Below are 15,689 nucleotides of genomic sequence, written 5' to 3' on the forward strand. Positions count from 1 at the left end.
AAGTGATGGACATTTTTCAAGCATCTGTTTGTAAATATAGTTTATTTAGTTGGGCAAATCAGAGAAATCCTGATAACGTAATGCCACAAGCAATCCGTACTGCAAAGTCTGTCTTATTAATAACAACTACATACAAGGAATATTTATGCTTTGGAAAGACGATAAAAAGCTTTATTAGGAAGTATGAAAAAGCGAGATAGGATTTTAATAATAGCCTTTACTCGGGGCTTAGCATCCTACTGTCCATGGAGTTGAGATCTTTCATGGGCTTACGAGGGGAAATATAATCAGGTATCACTACAGGGTAAAAAGCTGAAGTGGGAGGCACAGATGATGACTTGTCTTCCCATTACCAAGCTGCATCCCACATCTGCCTGCAGGAGAAGCCGCTTGTGCCTCCCAGAGTGCTACAGGGTGTCTCGATACAACTGTAAATCCTCTGTCCCTTTCTCCGCTTTTGGATCTGCTCCGCTCGATGATGTCCCTCAGCGCACGGCCTCGGCGGGCCGCTCTGCGCTGTCCTTGCGGAGGGCAGGGCCGAGGCCGGTGCCGCTCAGGGATGCGCTGGCGGCGGCCCGAGGCGCACCCTGCGCGGGTCCCGGGGGGCGGCGCTGGCGGCGGCGGAGGCCGCGGTGCGCTCAGGTGCCGGGCCCCGCCGCCGCGCCGGGAGGAGCCCGGGGCCGCCCCGCGGGGCAGCGCCGCGGGAGCCACGGCCGCCGTCCGGCCGCGCCACTGCCCGCCCCCGCCGCGCCATTGGCCGCGCCGCGGCTCAAATAGGGCCGGCCCGGGCGCCGGCCGCGGCAGCAGCGAGCGGGGTCCCAGTGCCGAGCGTGCTCCCGGGGCTGGTCGGAGCCGCCGGCTTTGGCGGCCGTGGGCAGCGCGTCCCGTGCCCAGCGCTCCCGTCCCGAGATGAGCAGCCCCGATGCGGGCTACGCCAGCAGCGACGACCAGGTGCAGGGGCGGTGCTCGCTGCCCATCATGATGCCGGCCATGTGCCCGTGGGCAGAGTCGCTGAGCCCGCTGGGCGAGGCGAAGGCGAAGGGCGGCGCGGCGCCGTCGGGGCCGTCGGGCGGCCGGAGCAAAGGCGAGGCGCGGATCCGGCGTCCCATGAACGCCTTCATGGTGTGGGCGAAGGACGAGCGCAAGCGGCTGGCGCAGCAGAACCCGGACCTGCACAACGCCGAGCTCAGCAAGATGCTGGGTGAGCGCGGGCGGGCGCGGGGCGGATCCGGGAGAGCGAGGGGTCCGGGGTGTGGGCGGCCAGCGGGGGGATCCGTGGGCTGTCGTGGCGGTGGCGTCCGAGGGCGAGCGAGGACGGCGCGGGGCTCGGGGCTGCGGGCGGGGGCGGTGTCGGTGTTGTCGGGAGCGGGCGGCGATCGGCGAGCGGGCGGTCTGACGGTGTCGGTGGGCGCAGGTAAATCGTGGAAGGCGCTGTCGCTGGCGGAGAAGCGTCCGTTCGTGGAGGAGGCGGAGCGGCTGCGGGTGCAGCACATGCAGGACCACCCCAACTACAAGTACCGGCCGCGGCGGCGGAAGCAGGTGAAGCGCCTGAAGCGGGTGGAGAGCGGCTTCCTGCAGCACGGCCTGGCGGAGGCGGCGGCGGGGCCCGGGCTGGGCAGCGAGGTCGGCGGCGGCGGCAGGATGTGCGTGGAGAGCCTGGGACTGGCGTACGGCGAGCAGGGCTACGCGGCGGGCGCGGGCCACTACCGGGACTGTCCGCCGCTGGGCGCGGCGTTCGACGGCTACAGCCTGCCGACGCCGGACCCGTCGCCGCTGGACGCGGCGGAGAGCGAGGCGTCCTTCTTCGCGGCGGGGCTGCAGGAGGAGTGCGCGCTGGTGCCCTACGGCTACGGCCCGCACCCGGCGGCCGCCGAGTACCCGGCGGCGGCGTCCGAGAGCCCGTCGGGCGCGTCGCTGCGGCGGCACCTGCCGCCCGGGGAGGCGCTGGGCGCGGGCGGGTCGCTGCAGGCGCTGCTGGGCTGCCCGGCGCCGCTCGCCGCCTACTACGGGCAGTGCCAGCCGCCGGGCCCGGGGCGCGGCCCGCCGCAGCCGCCCGGGGCCATGGGGCAGCCGTCGCCGCCGCCCGAGACGGCGCCGTGCCGGGAGCAGCTGGAGCAGCTGCCGCCCGAGGAGCTGCTGGGCGAGGTGGACCGCACCGAGTTCGAGCAGTACCTGCGCTTCGCCTGCAAGCCCGAGCCGGGGCTGTCGTTCGGCGGCCACGACGCGGCCGCGCTGCCGTCGGCCGAGGCTCCCGTCTCGTCGGCCGTGTCGGACGCCAGCAGCGCCGTCTACTACTGCGGCTACCCCGACTTGTGAGGGGCTCGCCGGGCACGGCACGGACACTGGCACGGCGGCGCCCGGCCCCGCTCCTATTTATCTAATTTATTTGAATCTTGAGAACTGACAGGGTATCCGTGACCTGCTCGAGGTTTAAAAGGTGATGTGCCGTCTCGCTGTCCAGGTGGTGCAGGTCTTGCCGTCACTGTCCTACAGTGACATATAAAACTGTTCCTACGGTGGAATCCTATTAGTGGCACACGGAGACTATAATTTCTAAGATCTTGTTAGAGATCCGTATGGTTTTGTATGTTTTACAGAGTGCTGGGTTTTATATGATGGTTTTGTACAGAATAATTTTGCACTTTTACAATAAAGGGAAAATAATAAAACTGGTCTCTGATAACTCCTCCTTGTGATCTTATCGTCCTTTGCGATTGATTAAACTTTTAAACTTCTCTTCAAGAGTCCCTTGCACTAAGCATTGGATCCTCTCACACTTTCTACAGACAGTCTTCCTATGTCTCTCCTGCTCCAGTTTTAGACAAAAACTTTAAGCTTTCAGTTACTCCCTGCTCCAGACCTTTGGGGTTGTGTTGGTGGGGTTTTTTTTTTTGTGGGTGTTTTTTTGGTTTTGTTGGGGGGGGAGGGGAGGTGTTTAATTTTTTTTTTTTCTTTCTTCGTGCTTTCTTATAGAGTGGTTAATATGACCGTATAAAAAAATTGCCAGTTTTCTGTCTGAAGTGTAAAAAGTCTCTATGAAAGCGACTGCTGCTTTGAGTTAGGGTTTGGTCCATCTTTAATGGAAGCGTGGCCCCAGTGATGAGCTGGGTGGATGAGTGCTGATTTAAGCACCTCCTGGGAGGGAATGTCTTTCGTGTGCTCGTAGCTGCTTTGCTGCTCCGGGGCGGGGGTGGCGGTGTATCAGATCTCCACTGCGGAGACCAAGAGCTGTAAATCAGGCTTCAAAGTAGGTGAAAAATTACGACACGAGCCTCCAAAGGGGGCGGCCGGCCGGGAGCAGCCCACTCGGCACCCTGCTACAGCGGCACCTTCATCCGGACCTCCCAGAATCTTACCTTTTCTCTCCTAAAGAAATCCCTTGGTCGATGTCATCACGTCTAGAGATATCGTGCTTGAGAAATGGGCACCCTGCAATTAAACTTGGGGAGGAGGGGGGAAACCTTTTCATTTAGATGTTAGTACGGAGTCCGGCTGTGGGGTGGGACTGATAAATTAATTATGTCTATTGCTTAAATCGGGGGGAGGAGGTAACACTGATCTGGATCGTTTGCTTCCTAAGATAAAGCCGTGGGGCTGAGCACCGGGGAGGAGAGGGGGTAGGGGCCGAAGTGGCAGACTTGCCCACTGATTAACCTGTCTTCCACGAGGACGGGAAATTAAATTGGGTCCGTTTTCAAATTACAATTAAAGACACTTATGTTTCTACCCGTGAAAGATAAAATAGATGCAAAGTGCCTCAATCAATGAGATTTGGGAGCAGCCTCGTTGGCAAAAATCGACCTAGTAGTTGTGTACCATTAGTGAATCTTGAATGAAAAGGCATTCAGACCCTTAATATTTAGTAAAATAGCCTACCCTCTAGTTTTTCAATCTTCCCATTTTACTCTTCAAAGAGTATTCAATTCTAAGAAATATACAAAAGATATCCATCCTGTCAATCTCTTCACTCCTCTCCCAAGTGTACGAGAGAAAAATGAGGTAATTCTGAAAAAGGTGATACTTAAGAACAAGGACATATGTTTTCTTCATACTTACATTTGGACACCCCCCCCATGTTTCAAACATAGATACATAAACCCAGGAAACAAATGTGCATGAGAGCTAGCTTCTTGTTTGGCTGAGTTTTCCTTTTATTATGATATTTAAACCTACAGGATTAAAATAATTTTGTCCTTTTCGCACATGTTCACAGCTTTCTATGGGAAAATCACTTTGGCTGATTTGGGAAAGAAATCATCAATAAGCTTTTCATAACTTCAATTATCATTTCTTTTCATTTTTCCTTTAGATGCAGGTTTTGCTCCCCTCTTCTCTCCTTCACCCCAACTTTTCAGACAGCTGAACCCTGAAGCAGACTTGAAACTGTAAGTGGCTCATAATGAAGGTTGAAAAATTCTACTTTTTTTTTTTTTTTTCCCTCCCTTTAATAATAATACTATCGGAAGGGAATTACATTAAATTGCAATAAATGCACCGGTTTTGGTAAGAGTGTTGGCCCGCATCCAACACACACCACAAGACTGTGCCGAACTCTGTGTTTGTGGTGAAGTTGTGGGAGATCTTCCAGCAAACCTTTTCACAGAGCTCTTAAGAAGCAATATTTTCTTGTACGCAGCCAGATGTGTGACTCTTCTTCTTTAATTTTTTTTTAAGCCCTTTCCGAGGAGAAAAACATTCTGAAGCGTCTTTAAAATGCCTGAAACGTGGCAGGTTTGTGCACTGCCGGTATGCATAGAGCAAAATATTCTCAATCTCTGTCCAAGCCCTATTTTTTTCAAAACATCTTGACTTTCTGATTCTAAATGATAGACACCCAAATCTGTCCTGTGGCCCTTTTAAAAGCGTTAAACCTTCCTCCCGCCCCATGAGTGCCTATGACAATAGGCACATTAAAAGAACCCCAAAGTGATCAATATGTTTTTCACAAGTGCTTTCCACGTCAAGGCTCTCGCTCTCAGGCGGTGAAAGCAGTTGCTACGTGCCCCGGGGGCTGTGGAGAAGGCTTCAAGTGTGTGCCAGAAACCGAGGTGCCTCCTGGCTCCTGGCTGCACTCTTCAAGCAGAGTCGGGGTCTGCCACTGCACACAGGGCAATACGCTCCCTGGAAACGGCGCCTCTGCTTCACTCCAAACAGTAAACCACAAAGACAGGGTGGCATCTGCAAAACCTCCCTAAACCTTACCCAAACTCTTCCTCTAGTCAAACAACGGCATTACCTGGGCAGCGCCTTCCAGCCCCTTCCTACAGGAACGGCGAGTGCTCTCTGAAGTTCAAGGAGATCACTTTATGCCCCAAAGCTCAAAAGGTATTCAGCTTTGCCTTTTGTTTGGTTTCGGGGTTTTTCTGTCCCTATCTCCTTAACTTGCCGTAAACCCTAGTAACGTTTCGATTTTTCCTAACTCTATCAAGTCCCTTACGTTGGTGTCACATTGCAGCTGGAAGGGGTTGGTTTGTTGTTTTTTTTTTTCTGAGTGGGTTGGTTTGTGGTTTAGTTCTTTTTTTTTTTTTTTTTTTTTTTTTTTTTTTTTTTTTTTTGGGAGGGTGTGTTTTGTTTGTTTGTTGGGGTTTTTTGGGTTTTTTTTCATGTTTTGATGGTCTTTTTGTATATGTGTGTGCTATCTGTCCTGCTGAAGTATATGGATAGAAAAGCAGGTGGGACTAATGTGGAAAAAAGAGATTTCAGGACAAGGTGTTGACAAAGTCATCTCAAGGTTCGTCCATACAGAGCAGGCGGCAGAAAATCCAGGAGGTCAAAATGGCAACACAGTTGCTAATGCAGAGGAGCTGGAAATGTCAAGAAGCAGTGGTTTTGTGCTCCGGAAACAAACAAACAAACAAAAAAAACCCCCCACAAACAAAACCACAAACAAACTACCAAACCCAAACAAAACCAAACAAAAAAATACAACAACAAACCCCACAACCATCACATTAACATAGCAGATTTCTGGCCATTTCGGTAGCTGTGTGTTTTTCCAGCTACAAAGACGGTAATCGCTAGAAGACATTAGCAGCAACACTGCTGACGAATTCCTCCTCGTACACAAATTCAGCTTTATATACGTGACCACCCTATTCTTGTGTTGCAGTAAATCCTCTCCCGGTGTCCCCTGAGAAGGACGACAGAAACCCCTGACAAGTGCTGGCATGCCAGCACGGCATCAGGAGCCGATACCCCGGGCACGGCTGGCGTGGGCGGCAGGGACAGGCCATTCGCAGCTTTGTGACAAGCGACATGAGCGTGCATCAGGTGGCTGACTGCACCTATAGTGCACCCAGGGACGAGCGGGACTGACAGAACTGCGAAAGCCGGTAATTGCACACCCGCATTTGCTTGACGTTAAACAGTCAAGTAATGTGTTGACTAATTAAATGCCTGCCAGGTCGCCCTCTTCAGATTTCCGTCTACAAAAATAAGAATTTCTTTCACCTTCTCTGTGTTTGGACAGAGGCTCTTAAATACGGCAGCTGTCTGTGCGTCTAAGAGAGTGTCCTGATCACGTAAGGCTTCTCGCAGACTGCTATATTTTAGTATCTTAAGTGAATGATTTTACCCTGAATTATTTACTCAGAAGGTCTGTCACATAAAGAGACTTCACCTAAGTTATGACTCTTCCCCCAGATTAAATGCTAAATAATTCCCCTTGTTCCTGATGACATCTGAGTGACTTCTCTCTGCTTTGGATGCTGAAAAACCTACCCTAGGTTTTGTCTGTTGGGCTAGGAAAAAAAAAAAAAAAAAAAAAAAAAAAAAAAAAAAAAAAAAAAAAAAAACCCACCAACAAACAAACCTCAAGTCCACACTTTCTAAAGAAAAAGTAAAAAGAAAATTATTGCACTTTCTACACTCTAAAATGACAGATTAAGAACGCATTTGCAGAGAAAGGGGTAGGTTATTAACAAATAACCCTCCCTTCCCTGCTTCGAGGGTCGCAAAGCCATCCGGACGTCGCTGCTGTTAACAATAACCCATAATCTGTTCCTGTTATGGATTACAGGGTCCCATAGGTGCTTGTGGCGTCCCAAGGCTGAAGATCGGGTAGCATTACACGTTCGTATTTATTTCTGGAACTCGTTTCAGAGCCTTTTTTTCCCCCCTTAATGTGCAGCGTTGAATCTCTATTTTTTGCTGCTCGGAAGTCCCTCGTACTCAGGGGAGCTGCTGATGGATCGCTAGACCCGCTTTAGGGGACAAGCCCGACGAACTGATGCCGTCGAGTTGTTACGAGGTATGACTGAACGAATTGCCCGATGCAATCCTTGTCTCTGCGTGATTCTGCTCGCCGGCCGGGGCTTTGACCCGGTCAGCTGTGAATTGCTCCATTTCGTGTCTGCTGAAGAAAATTTACCAGGCTAAGCGGGCTGCTACGGGAGGCCCAGCCCGCGGGTGGAGCATCCAACCCGCCTCCCTGAGCCCCCGCCCGGCTGCCTCTGGGCTGGGAAAATCTTCGGTGACCTCTCTGTAGCCAAACAACGAGAACGGACAGTGCAGGCGGGCGCACGGAGGGGTGAAACAAGGGGAGGGGGTAACTGTGCAGGCCGCCGGGAAAGGCAGGAGAGCGGCTCCAGGCTCAAAGACAGCCCGCTAAAAGCAACGCAGACTTGTAAGACAAGTCCCGTCGCCTCTGTCCTTGAAGATGTCAACGTTTGCTTCAAAATAAACCTCCAAGTTAACCAGCTGCCTAGTTTTTATCTTAGGTAAATTTGAAGTACGTGTCCAAGGAATACAAGTGATCCTCTTTCATACTGTGTGTATTGTGTGCGTGTTAAAAACAGCAGCTAAGCTATTCTGTGTTGGGGTAGGACACAGGAAAATAGTTCTAAACTAAAAGAGGATCTCTTTAGATTCGCTAGAAAGAAGCACGGTTACAACGAGGGTGGTAAAACACTGCAACAGGTTGCCCAGTCAGGTTGTGGACGCCCCATCCTTGGAAGTGTTCAAGGCCAGGTTGGATGGGGCTTTGAGCAACCTGGTCTAGAGGAAAGTGTTCCCGCCCATGGGAGGGGCCGGAATGAGATGATTTTTAAAGTCCGTTCCAACCCGAACTAGTCTGCGATTATTTCTTGCAGTTTCAAGGGTTTAAATATAAACATATTCAGCTAACTTTTGTCCGAAAGAAATTATTTCAAACTTGGTCTGACATCATTACCAATGGATTGTTTCCCAAGTAGGTATTCTGCCCCCTGAACCTTTCCCAGCCTGCAGGAATTTATATTCGCTTTTCCGGGTTCCAGACCTATGTGGAAGATGAAGGACTTTAACTAACCCGTGTTAGTGTGGTTCTTTGTAAAAAACTAACACACAATGTTATACTCTCAACTTCAAGCAAAATATTAACAGAGGTACCAGGAAAGAAACTGTATGATGTGTTAAATAATTCCCGTGTCCGTCGCTGGAGAGAAGATGGGGTTCCCCGACGGCAAGAATTTGTCGAGGGTGCTCCTGCTCCCGCTGCCCACCTGGGATTTACCGCAGTGTCTGGAGGGATGCCGGCCCGGCCGCCCCACACACTTGGCGGAGATAGGCTGTCATGGAAAAAGCGCGCTTTATTGGAGCGGGGAAAGGGCGTTAATGACCGGCAAACTTCATTAATGAGGGCATTATTTATTGAGGGATTTTTTCAGAGGTTTTTTTTTTTTTTTTTTTTTTTTTTTTTTTTTTTTTTTTAATCGCCTGTAACTTCACGCCTTTTCTATTCAGATAAGACCTCACGTATCAAGGCATAAATGTCCCTTTCAGCTTGTCCAGTTATACTGAAGCACAAGGAAATACGCCAAGAAACTCATCCCGGGTCGTGCCAAGGTTTGCAAGTCGCGTTTATGGGCAGGCAAACTTTCTCTGCATTCATCCTGTACGAAATACGGCACTGATAAGACATCTTCCGAGGGACGCGTTGAAAAATAGGATCGAATATTAAAAAACAGAAATGGGAAGAATTATTACAGTTTATGAGAACGTCATATTTATCAAAACCGCTCTCAACACGATGGCAGTAGGATAGTTGTGAAAATAACTAAGACCACCTCAAACCCATCACCTATTTTTAGGGGAAAAAACCCCCAGTATTGTCTTTACAACGTTTCTATATATATTCCGATAAAATGAGGGTCGGCCTAATTTTGAATACGTCGTGGTTTCATGAAACTGACTTGCCAAGGAGGCAACGCACAGAGGGCTGAGAGCAAGGGGGTTCTGCGAGGCAGTGACTGTGACAGCCACACAGAAAAAAATTTGTCTCTGTCGGCGGAACTGCCCCGCCAGAGCCAAAGCGCGGATGCACTGAGGAATTCCCGCGCCGCTCCCTCAGAGCAGTTGGTTACGGGGGGAGGCGGCAGAGCAGGAGCAGCCGGGGTGGCTCGGACCTGCCCAGGTATCGCTACAGAGTAAAAAGCTGAAGCGTGAGGCACAGATGACTTGTCTTCCCATTACCAAGCTGCATCCCACATCTGCCTGCAGGAGAAGCCGCTTGTGCCTCCCAGAGTGTTACAGGGTGTCTCGGCACAAGTGTAAATCCTCTGTTCCTTTCTCCGCTTTTGGATCTGCTCCGCTCGAGGATGTCCCTCAGCGCACGGCCTCGGCGGGCCGCTCTGCGCTGTCCTTGCGGAGGGCAGGGCCGAGGCCGGTGCCGCTCAGGGATGCGCTGGCGGCGGCCCGAGGCGCACCCTGCGCGGGTCCCGGGGGGCGGCGCTGGCGGCGGCGGAGGCCGCGGTGCGCTCAGGTGCCGGGCCCCGCCGCCGCGCCGGGAGGAGCCCGGGGCCGCCCCGCGGGGCAGCGCCGCGGGAGCCACGGCCGCCGTCCGGCCGCGCCACTGCCCGCCCCCGCCGCGCCATTGGCCGCGCCGCGGCTCAAATAGGGCCGGCCCGGGCGCCGGCCGCGGCAGCAGCGAGCGGGGTCCGAGTGCCGAGCGTGTTCCCGGGGCTGGTCGGAGCCGCCGGCTTTGGCGGCCGTGGGCAGCGCGTCCCGTGCCGAGCGCTCCCGTCCCGAGATGAGCAGCCCCGATGCGGGCTACGCCAGCAGCGACGACCAGGTGCAGGGGCGGCGCTCGCTGCCCATCATGATGCCGGCCATGTGCCCGTGGGCAGAGTCGCTGAGCCCGCTGGGCGAGGCGAAGGCGAAGGGCGGCGCGGCGCCGTCGGGCGGCCGGAGCAAAGGCGAGGCGCGGATCCGGCGTCCCATGAACGCCTTCATGGTGTGGGCGAAGGACGAGCGCAAGCGGCTGGCGCAGCAGAACCCGGACCTGCACAACGCCGAGCTCAGCAAGATGCTGGGTGAGCGCGGGCGGGCGCGGGGCGGATCCGGGAGAGCGAGGGGTCCGGGGTGTGGGCGGCCAGCGGGGGGATCCGTGGGCTGTCGTGGCGGTGGCGTCCGAGGGCGAGCGAGGACAGCGCGGGGCTCGGGGCTGCGGGCGGGGGCGGTGTCGGTGTTGTCGGGAGCGGGCGCGGGCGGCGATCGGCGAGCGGGCGGTCTGACGGTGTCGGTGGGCGCAGGTAAATCGTGGAAGGCGCTGTCGCTGGCGGAGAAGCGTCCGTTCGTGGAGGAGGCGGAGCGGCTGCGGGTGCAGCACATGCAGGACCACCCCAACTACAAGTACCGGCCGCGGCGGCGGAAGCAGGTGAAGCGCCTGAAGCGGGTGGAGAGCGGCTTCCTGCAGCACGGCCTGGCGGAGGCGGCGGCGGGGCCCGGGCTGGGCAGCGAGGTCGGCGGCGGCGGCAGGATGTGCGTGGAGAGCCTGGGACTGGCGTACGGCGAGCAGGGCTACGCGGCGGGCGCGGGCCACTACCGGGACTGTCCGCCGCTGGGCGCGGCGTTCGACGGCTACAGCCTGCCGACGCCGGACCCGTCGCCGCTGGACGCGGCGGAGAGCGAGGCGTCCTTCTTCGCGGCGGGGCTGCAGGAGGAGTGCGCGCTGGTGCCCTACGGCTACGGCCCGCACCCGGCGGCCGCCGAGTACCCGGCGGCGGCGTCCGAGAGCCCGTCGGGCGCGTCGCTGCGGCGGCACCTGCCGCCCGGGGAGGCGCTGGGCGCGGGCGGGTCGCTGCAGGCGCTGCTGGGCTGCCCGGCGCCGCTCGCCGCCTACTACGGGCAGTGCCAGCCGCCGGGCCCGGGGCGCGGCCCGCCGCAGCCGCCCGGGGCCATGGGGCAGCCGTCGCCGCCGCCCGAGACGGCGCCGTGCCGGGAGCAGCTGGAGCAGCTGCCGCCCGAGGAGCTGCTGGGCGAGGTGGACCGCACCGAGTTCGAGCAGTACCTGCGCTTCGCCTGCAAGCCCGAGCCGGGGCTGTCGTTCGGCGGCCACGACGCGGCCGCGCTGCCGTCGGCCGAGGCTCCCGTCTCGTCGGCCGTGTCGGACGCCAGCAGCGCCGTCTACTACTGCGGCTACCCCGACTTGTGAGGGGCTCGCCGGGCACGGCACGGACACTGGCACGGCGGCGCCCGGCCCCTCTCCTATTTATCTAATTTATTTGAATGTCTTTGTGGGACAGTTCCACGAACTTTGTCTGGGTGGACATAAGTTACTCTCCTGCTTATCCTGGGGGCTACATGCCTCGTTCGAACTGTTTTTCGACCGGTGTTAAAGGAATGTTTACATTAGTTTTTCGCCTTTCGTTCATGTGGGTAATAGTTGATATTTTTGCAAAATCATCGGTCTTACTTGTTTGCCCAGATCGTGTTTCTAGTTGTGTTTTTAACTATAACCGTGGGGGTTTTTATGTGTTTTCGGAAAATAAATGAATGTGCATCAGTTTCTGTCATTTTTCTTGACCACGTGGTCCTTGAGGGAGACTAATCTTATGTTAAATGTCATGCCTTAAGGCGATGCTTTCCGAAGGAGATACGGTGTGATCCTTTCACCATGTCAGTGGCTCTCTAAAGGTCTCCAGGACCGAAGATGTTTTTTTTTCCCAGGTGCGGCTGTATTCTTATCACATTAATGGTCAGGTCTGTGCTGCTCGTCTGGCGCTTGGAGTTTAGACCATGTGATTGTACTTGTATGCGATTTCTAGGTTTTGTCCTTCTGATTTGAGTGCCAAGTAAATTTGCATTAATGCACTGGGAAAAACCCTCCAGTCTGCAGCAAAGAAAGCTAGGTAAGTTCGAGATACTAATTTTAAGATGTGCCTGGAAATACATTGGCTTTGGAAAATTGTAGATGAGAAGGTGAATTTGCTGTACATAGTGACTTTTGTTTGAGCTGAGGGATTCACAGACAGGATTGAAGCTCTGTGTAGAAATTGTATTACTTTCTGCTTCCTGTCTTCAAGTTTGTTCATGCCATTTAGTGCCATGGGGTTCATGCTCAGTTTATACCAATGAGGAGAAAAACCAGTGCAGCCCAAGTGCTCATCTCAGATACTGCTGAGTATCGATTAACCATTAAAATGGTGTTGTTTTTTTTTTTTTTTTTTTTTTTTTTTTAGCATGTTCACCTGTGCTGTGTTGTGACATTTCTGCCACTTCAAGGTTACAAATACATAATGACTCTTCAGATGCTGGCTACAGTCAACTTACAATAATTGTAGTGGAGAGATTTTCAGGTATTTAAATTTGCAAATGACAGTTCAAAAGTGATAGGGAATAAAAAATATTTTTAGGTAAGTGTACTTTATCCAACTTAGTTTATTGTCCTACATATTTTATTAGACTACTAAGTTGTGGGTGAAGAAATCCTGTAAAAATTCCATTTGTGCAATTTATGCTTATAAGTTGCACAAACTTTTATAAAAATTGTATGACAGTGACCACTTTAAACACATTATGGACACAGAGCTCCTGTGTTCTCAAACAAATCTAGTCAAAACATGGGATCAGATAGTGTTTTATTTATTAACTCAGGAAATATAGTTTTATTTAGGTTCAAAAAATTCTTAACATACCTACTGCCTCCAGTGATGTTTTTTTAGCAGCATGTCCATGAAATACTGAAAGAATCGCTTGAAATTGCACTTCCTTCAGTGTCATAACATCTTTTTCCCTCCTCAGCTTGACAATGAGAGAAGTGTGAAAGCCAGTGTCTGGTATTAAGGGAGTTGGGTGCAGGGTGGGAAATAAGACTGCATATATGTCACTGTTTTAAAAGCATAGTCACTTCAATATAGTATTTTTTGTCTAGATAGAAATATCTGACATATTATAACTATAGGCTAGGAGAAGTCTAACAGTAGTAAAAATTCTAGTTAAACAATTGGATTATTCCAGTTTTCTCCTAGACGAGCAACCCTGCTGGTCACAATCATGCTAATCACAGGCCTACAGTTATGGGTTGCTAAAACTGTATCAGGGCTTCTTTTTCATACTGTTGCAGAAATGTTCTAAAGAAACCCCTCAGAATAAAGGCAAAGACAAATTAGGGATCTTGAACAGATGTTCAAGTAAATTGAAATAATATTAATTTTGTTTTAGTGGGGTTTTTTGTTTATTGATTCACTACATACGTCCTAAGACACACTTTTTTTTTTTTCAATAGTACAGTAGTATAGCCTCAGTGCCTAGCTGAAGTCTGTTATAAAATGCATTTTAAAAAATACTCTTGTAAAAGAAAATAAGGGAAGGGAAGTAAGCTTAATTTAAGAAGTTCCCAAGTAAGGTGAAACAAATTCCAGGATTAAGGTTACCAGTTGAGATCTAATTAACCTCTAATGAATACCACAGTGTAAGTATTAATTCTAAATGATGCACACATTTTCTGTGGGACTCCAATGCAGTTTATCCCTCTCTTAAAAAGAAGTCATACATGAAGTTTGAAACCAAAATGATCCCTAATTATGGCACTTGGAGTACTTTTTCCTCCCCAGTGTCTAATTCACAAGTCACATTCCCTTTGCCTTGCAGTTGACCATCTAATGCTGATTTCTACCTAGAACTTTATTTGCATGAAATGGAGCAGCAAATGAGGAATCCCTCACCAAACAACAACATTTAATTCTCTTCCACTATGTGAGCCTGTATTTTAATCTACACGGTGAAGGAGCAAATACTGTCAGTGTCTTTGAGGTAGTAGTGTAGAACAACTAAGTGTTGCTGGGGCTGTGGAATAATTGATTTGATTCTGGGAACTTTGTTACTTTGCCTCTGTGTTTTCTGTACCTTCCCTTTTGCTGTGGTCTCCTTCTTCTCTTGCACTCTGCCTAGTTTGCTCCTTTTATTGCTCACATATGCCCTTTTCCTTTTCTCTAACAGGCTAGCCACTCCCAACTGGTTTGTCTGTTCTTTCTATTCTTAAAATACCAAGCTTTTCCCCTCTGTCTGAAATCTTCCTGTATCCTTTCCCTTTCCTTGGTAGCTTGCCTTTTTTTTTTTTTTTTAACCCCTATTTTTTTTTTTTTTCATTTCCTAGTTACCCACTCTCTTTATCCTTACCTCTACTCCTCAGTGTCTCTCTCGTGGTTGTTTCAGTCCCAGCTTTGCCCTCTTTTCTACCTCCTTGCAACCTTCTATGAGGTAGCTTCACCTCCATGAGCTGTTTCTCCTGCCTTCTCTCTTCACATTTATGGTTTACTTCTCCTCATGGTTTTTAGGGTTTCTAGCTTTTTGAAGTGTCAACTTGTAGACTCTTGGGCAGCTTTCCATGGAGGACAACTGTAATCACACCTCTGATACTGAGGGAATGCTAAATATTAATATTGCTGCAAAAGTGTCCCAAGATTGATTTAACATGATTGAAAACCCACATTTCCTCTTCCCCTGTTTTCAGGAATGTCTGACCAGCTTTAGCTAAAACTGTCATACTCTGCTGGAGTCAGCTGACTAGGATGAAAAATTTGTGGTCCAAATGTGTTGCCAAAGCTGACTTCATGTCCTTTAAATGGGAAGTCTGAAGTGACTTTAGCTGCAGGCACCTGTATCACTTTCAAAATCATGAGTATAGTTCTCAGATGCATTGGAGCACTAATTTAGAGATGGGAAAGTCATTTAACTGATGTATTGGTTCAAGCCTAAACCAAGCATTTTCCAGTTCAAGCATAAAACAAGTATTTTCCAGAAAATCCTACGGAGGAATGTTCAAATTCGTGCTGTGCTCTAAGGTCACACCGAGCACTTTCTCAATTGTGTGAGATGCGGTTGGCAGCTTTCCCCGTGTGCAGGTTGGTGGCTGGTTTGTGCCTGGCTCCCTGGAGTGGCTGTGCCTTGGCTCTGCAGCTCCCGGCTTGAGGCTGATGTGGGAGCGTGGGCGGTGCGGCTCAAAGTGCTCCTGGCTCCGGTCACTGTTGTTCTCCTGGAGCTGCTGCATGAGGAGTTTATGGGCTGATAAAGGGTGTACGTGTTATCTCTGGGGGATCTTGGCTATCCCAATCCACTCAGGTTATCAGAGCAGTTTCTGGAACTCTTAAAGAGACTGGTTTTTTCTGTCGTGATAAATCAAGGGCTGTCATAGCCAAGGCCACCAGTCTGGCAAGCTGAAAATCAGGGTGTGGAGGCTTTTAGGTATTTTAAACATATATAAAAATATTTTTATTCAGTTTCTTAGAGCTGTTCTGCAGACACCACTTTGCTTTGATTAGTTTTCCAAATTAATAGGGTGAAAGCAATAATGTTCCCTTTGCAGATATTATTAAAACTATTGATTGGTTTACTAAAGTCCTTAGTTTTTCTTAAATGAATATGGACTTAAAAGAGGAATATATTAAGTATTTTAGCAACCACTACATTTATGGCTGCATATGCAATGATTA

The 15,689-nt window shown here is 51.1% G+C and overlaps 2 protein-coding genes across 2 annotated transcripts; both read left to right on the forward strand.

Annotated features, from left to right (window-relative positions):
* The first annotated feature begins 823 nt into the window (after window positions 1–823).
* Window positions 824–2,690, forward strand: LOC136368738 (transcription factor SOX-17-like). The gene is made up of 2 exons (XM_066331102.1): window positions 824–1,201; window positions 1,415–2,690. Exons 1-2 carry the CDS (start codon window positions 910–912, stop codon window positions 2,314–2,316), a joined length of 1,194 nt encoding a protein of 397 aa, XP_066187199.1. The 5' UTR covers window positions 824–909; the 3' UTR covers window positions 2,317–2,690.
* Window positions 2,691–9,912: 7,222 nt separating this feature from the next.
* Window positions 9,913–11,764, forward strand: LOC136370075 (transcription factor SOX-17-like). Its single transcript, XM_066333337.1, has 2 exons — window positions 9,913–10,289; window positions 10,509–11,764. Exons 1-2 carry the CDS (start codon window positions 10,007–10,009, stop codon window positions 11,408–11,410), a joined length of 1,185 nt encoding a protein of 394 aa, XP_066189434.1. The 5' UTR covers window positions 9,913–10,006; the 3' UTR covers window positions 11,411–11,764.
* The last annotated feature ends 3,925 nt before the right edge of the window (window positions 11,765–15,689 follow it).

Source organism: Sylvia atricapilla, chromosome 1 (genome assembly GCF_009819655.1).
Source record: "Sylvia atricapilla isolate bSylAtr1 chromosome 1, bSylAtr1.pri, whole genome shotgun sequence".
In the NCBI taxonomy this organism is placed as follows: domain Eukaryota; kingdom Metazoa; phylum Chordata; class Aves; order Passeriformes; family Sylviidae; genus Sylvia; species Sylvia atricapilla.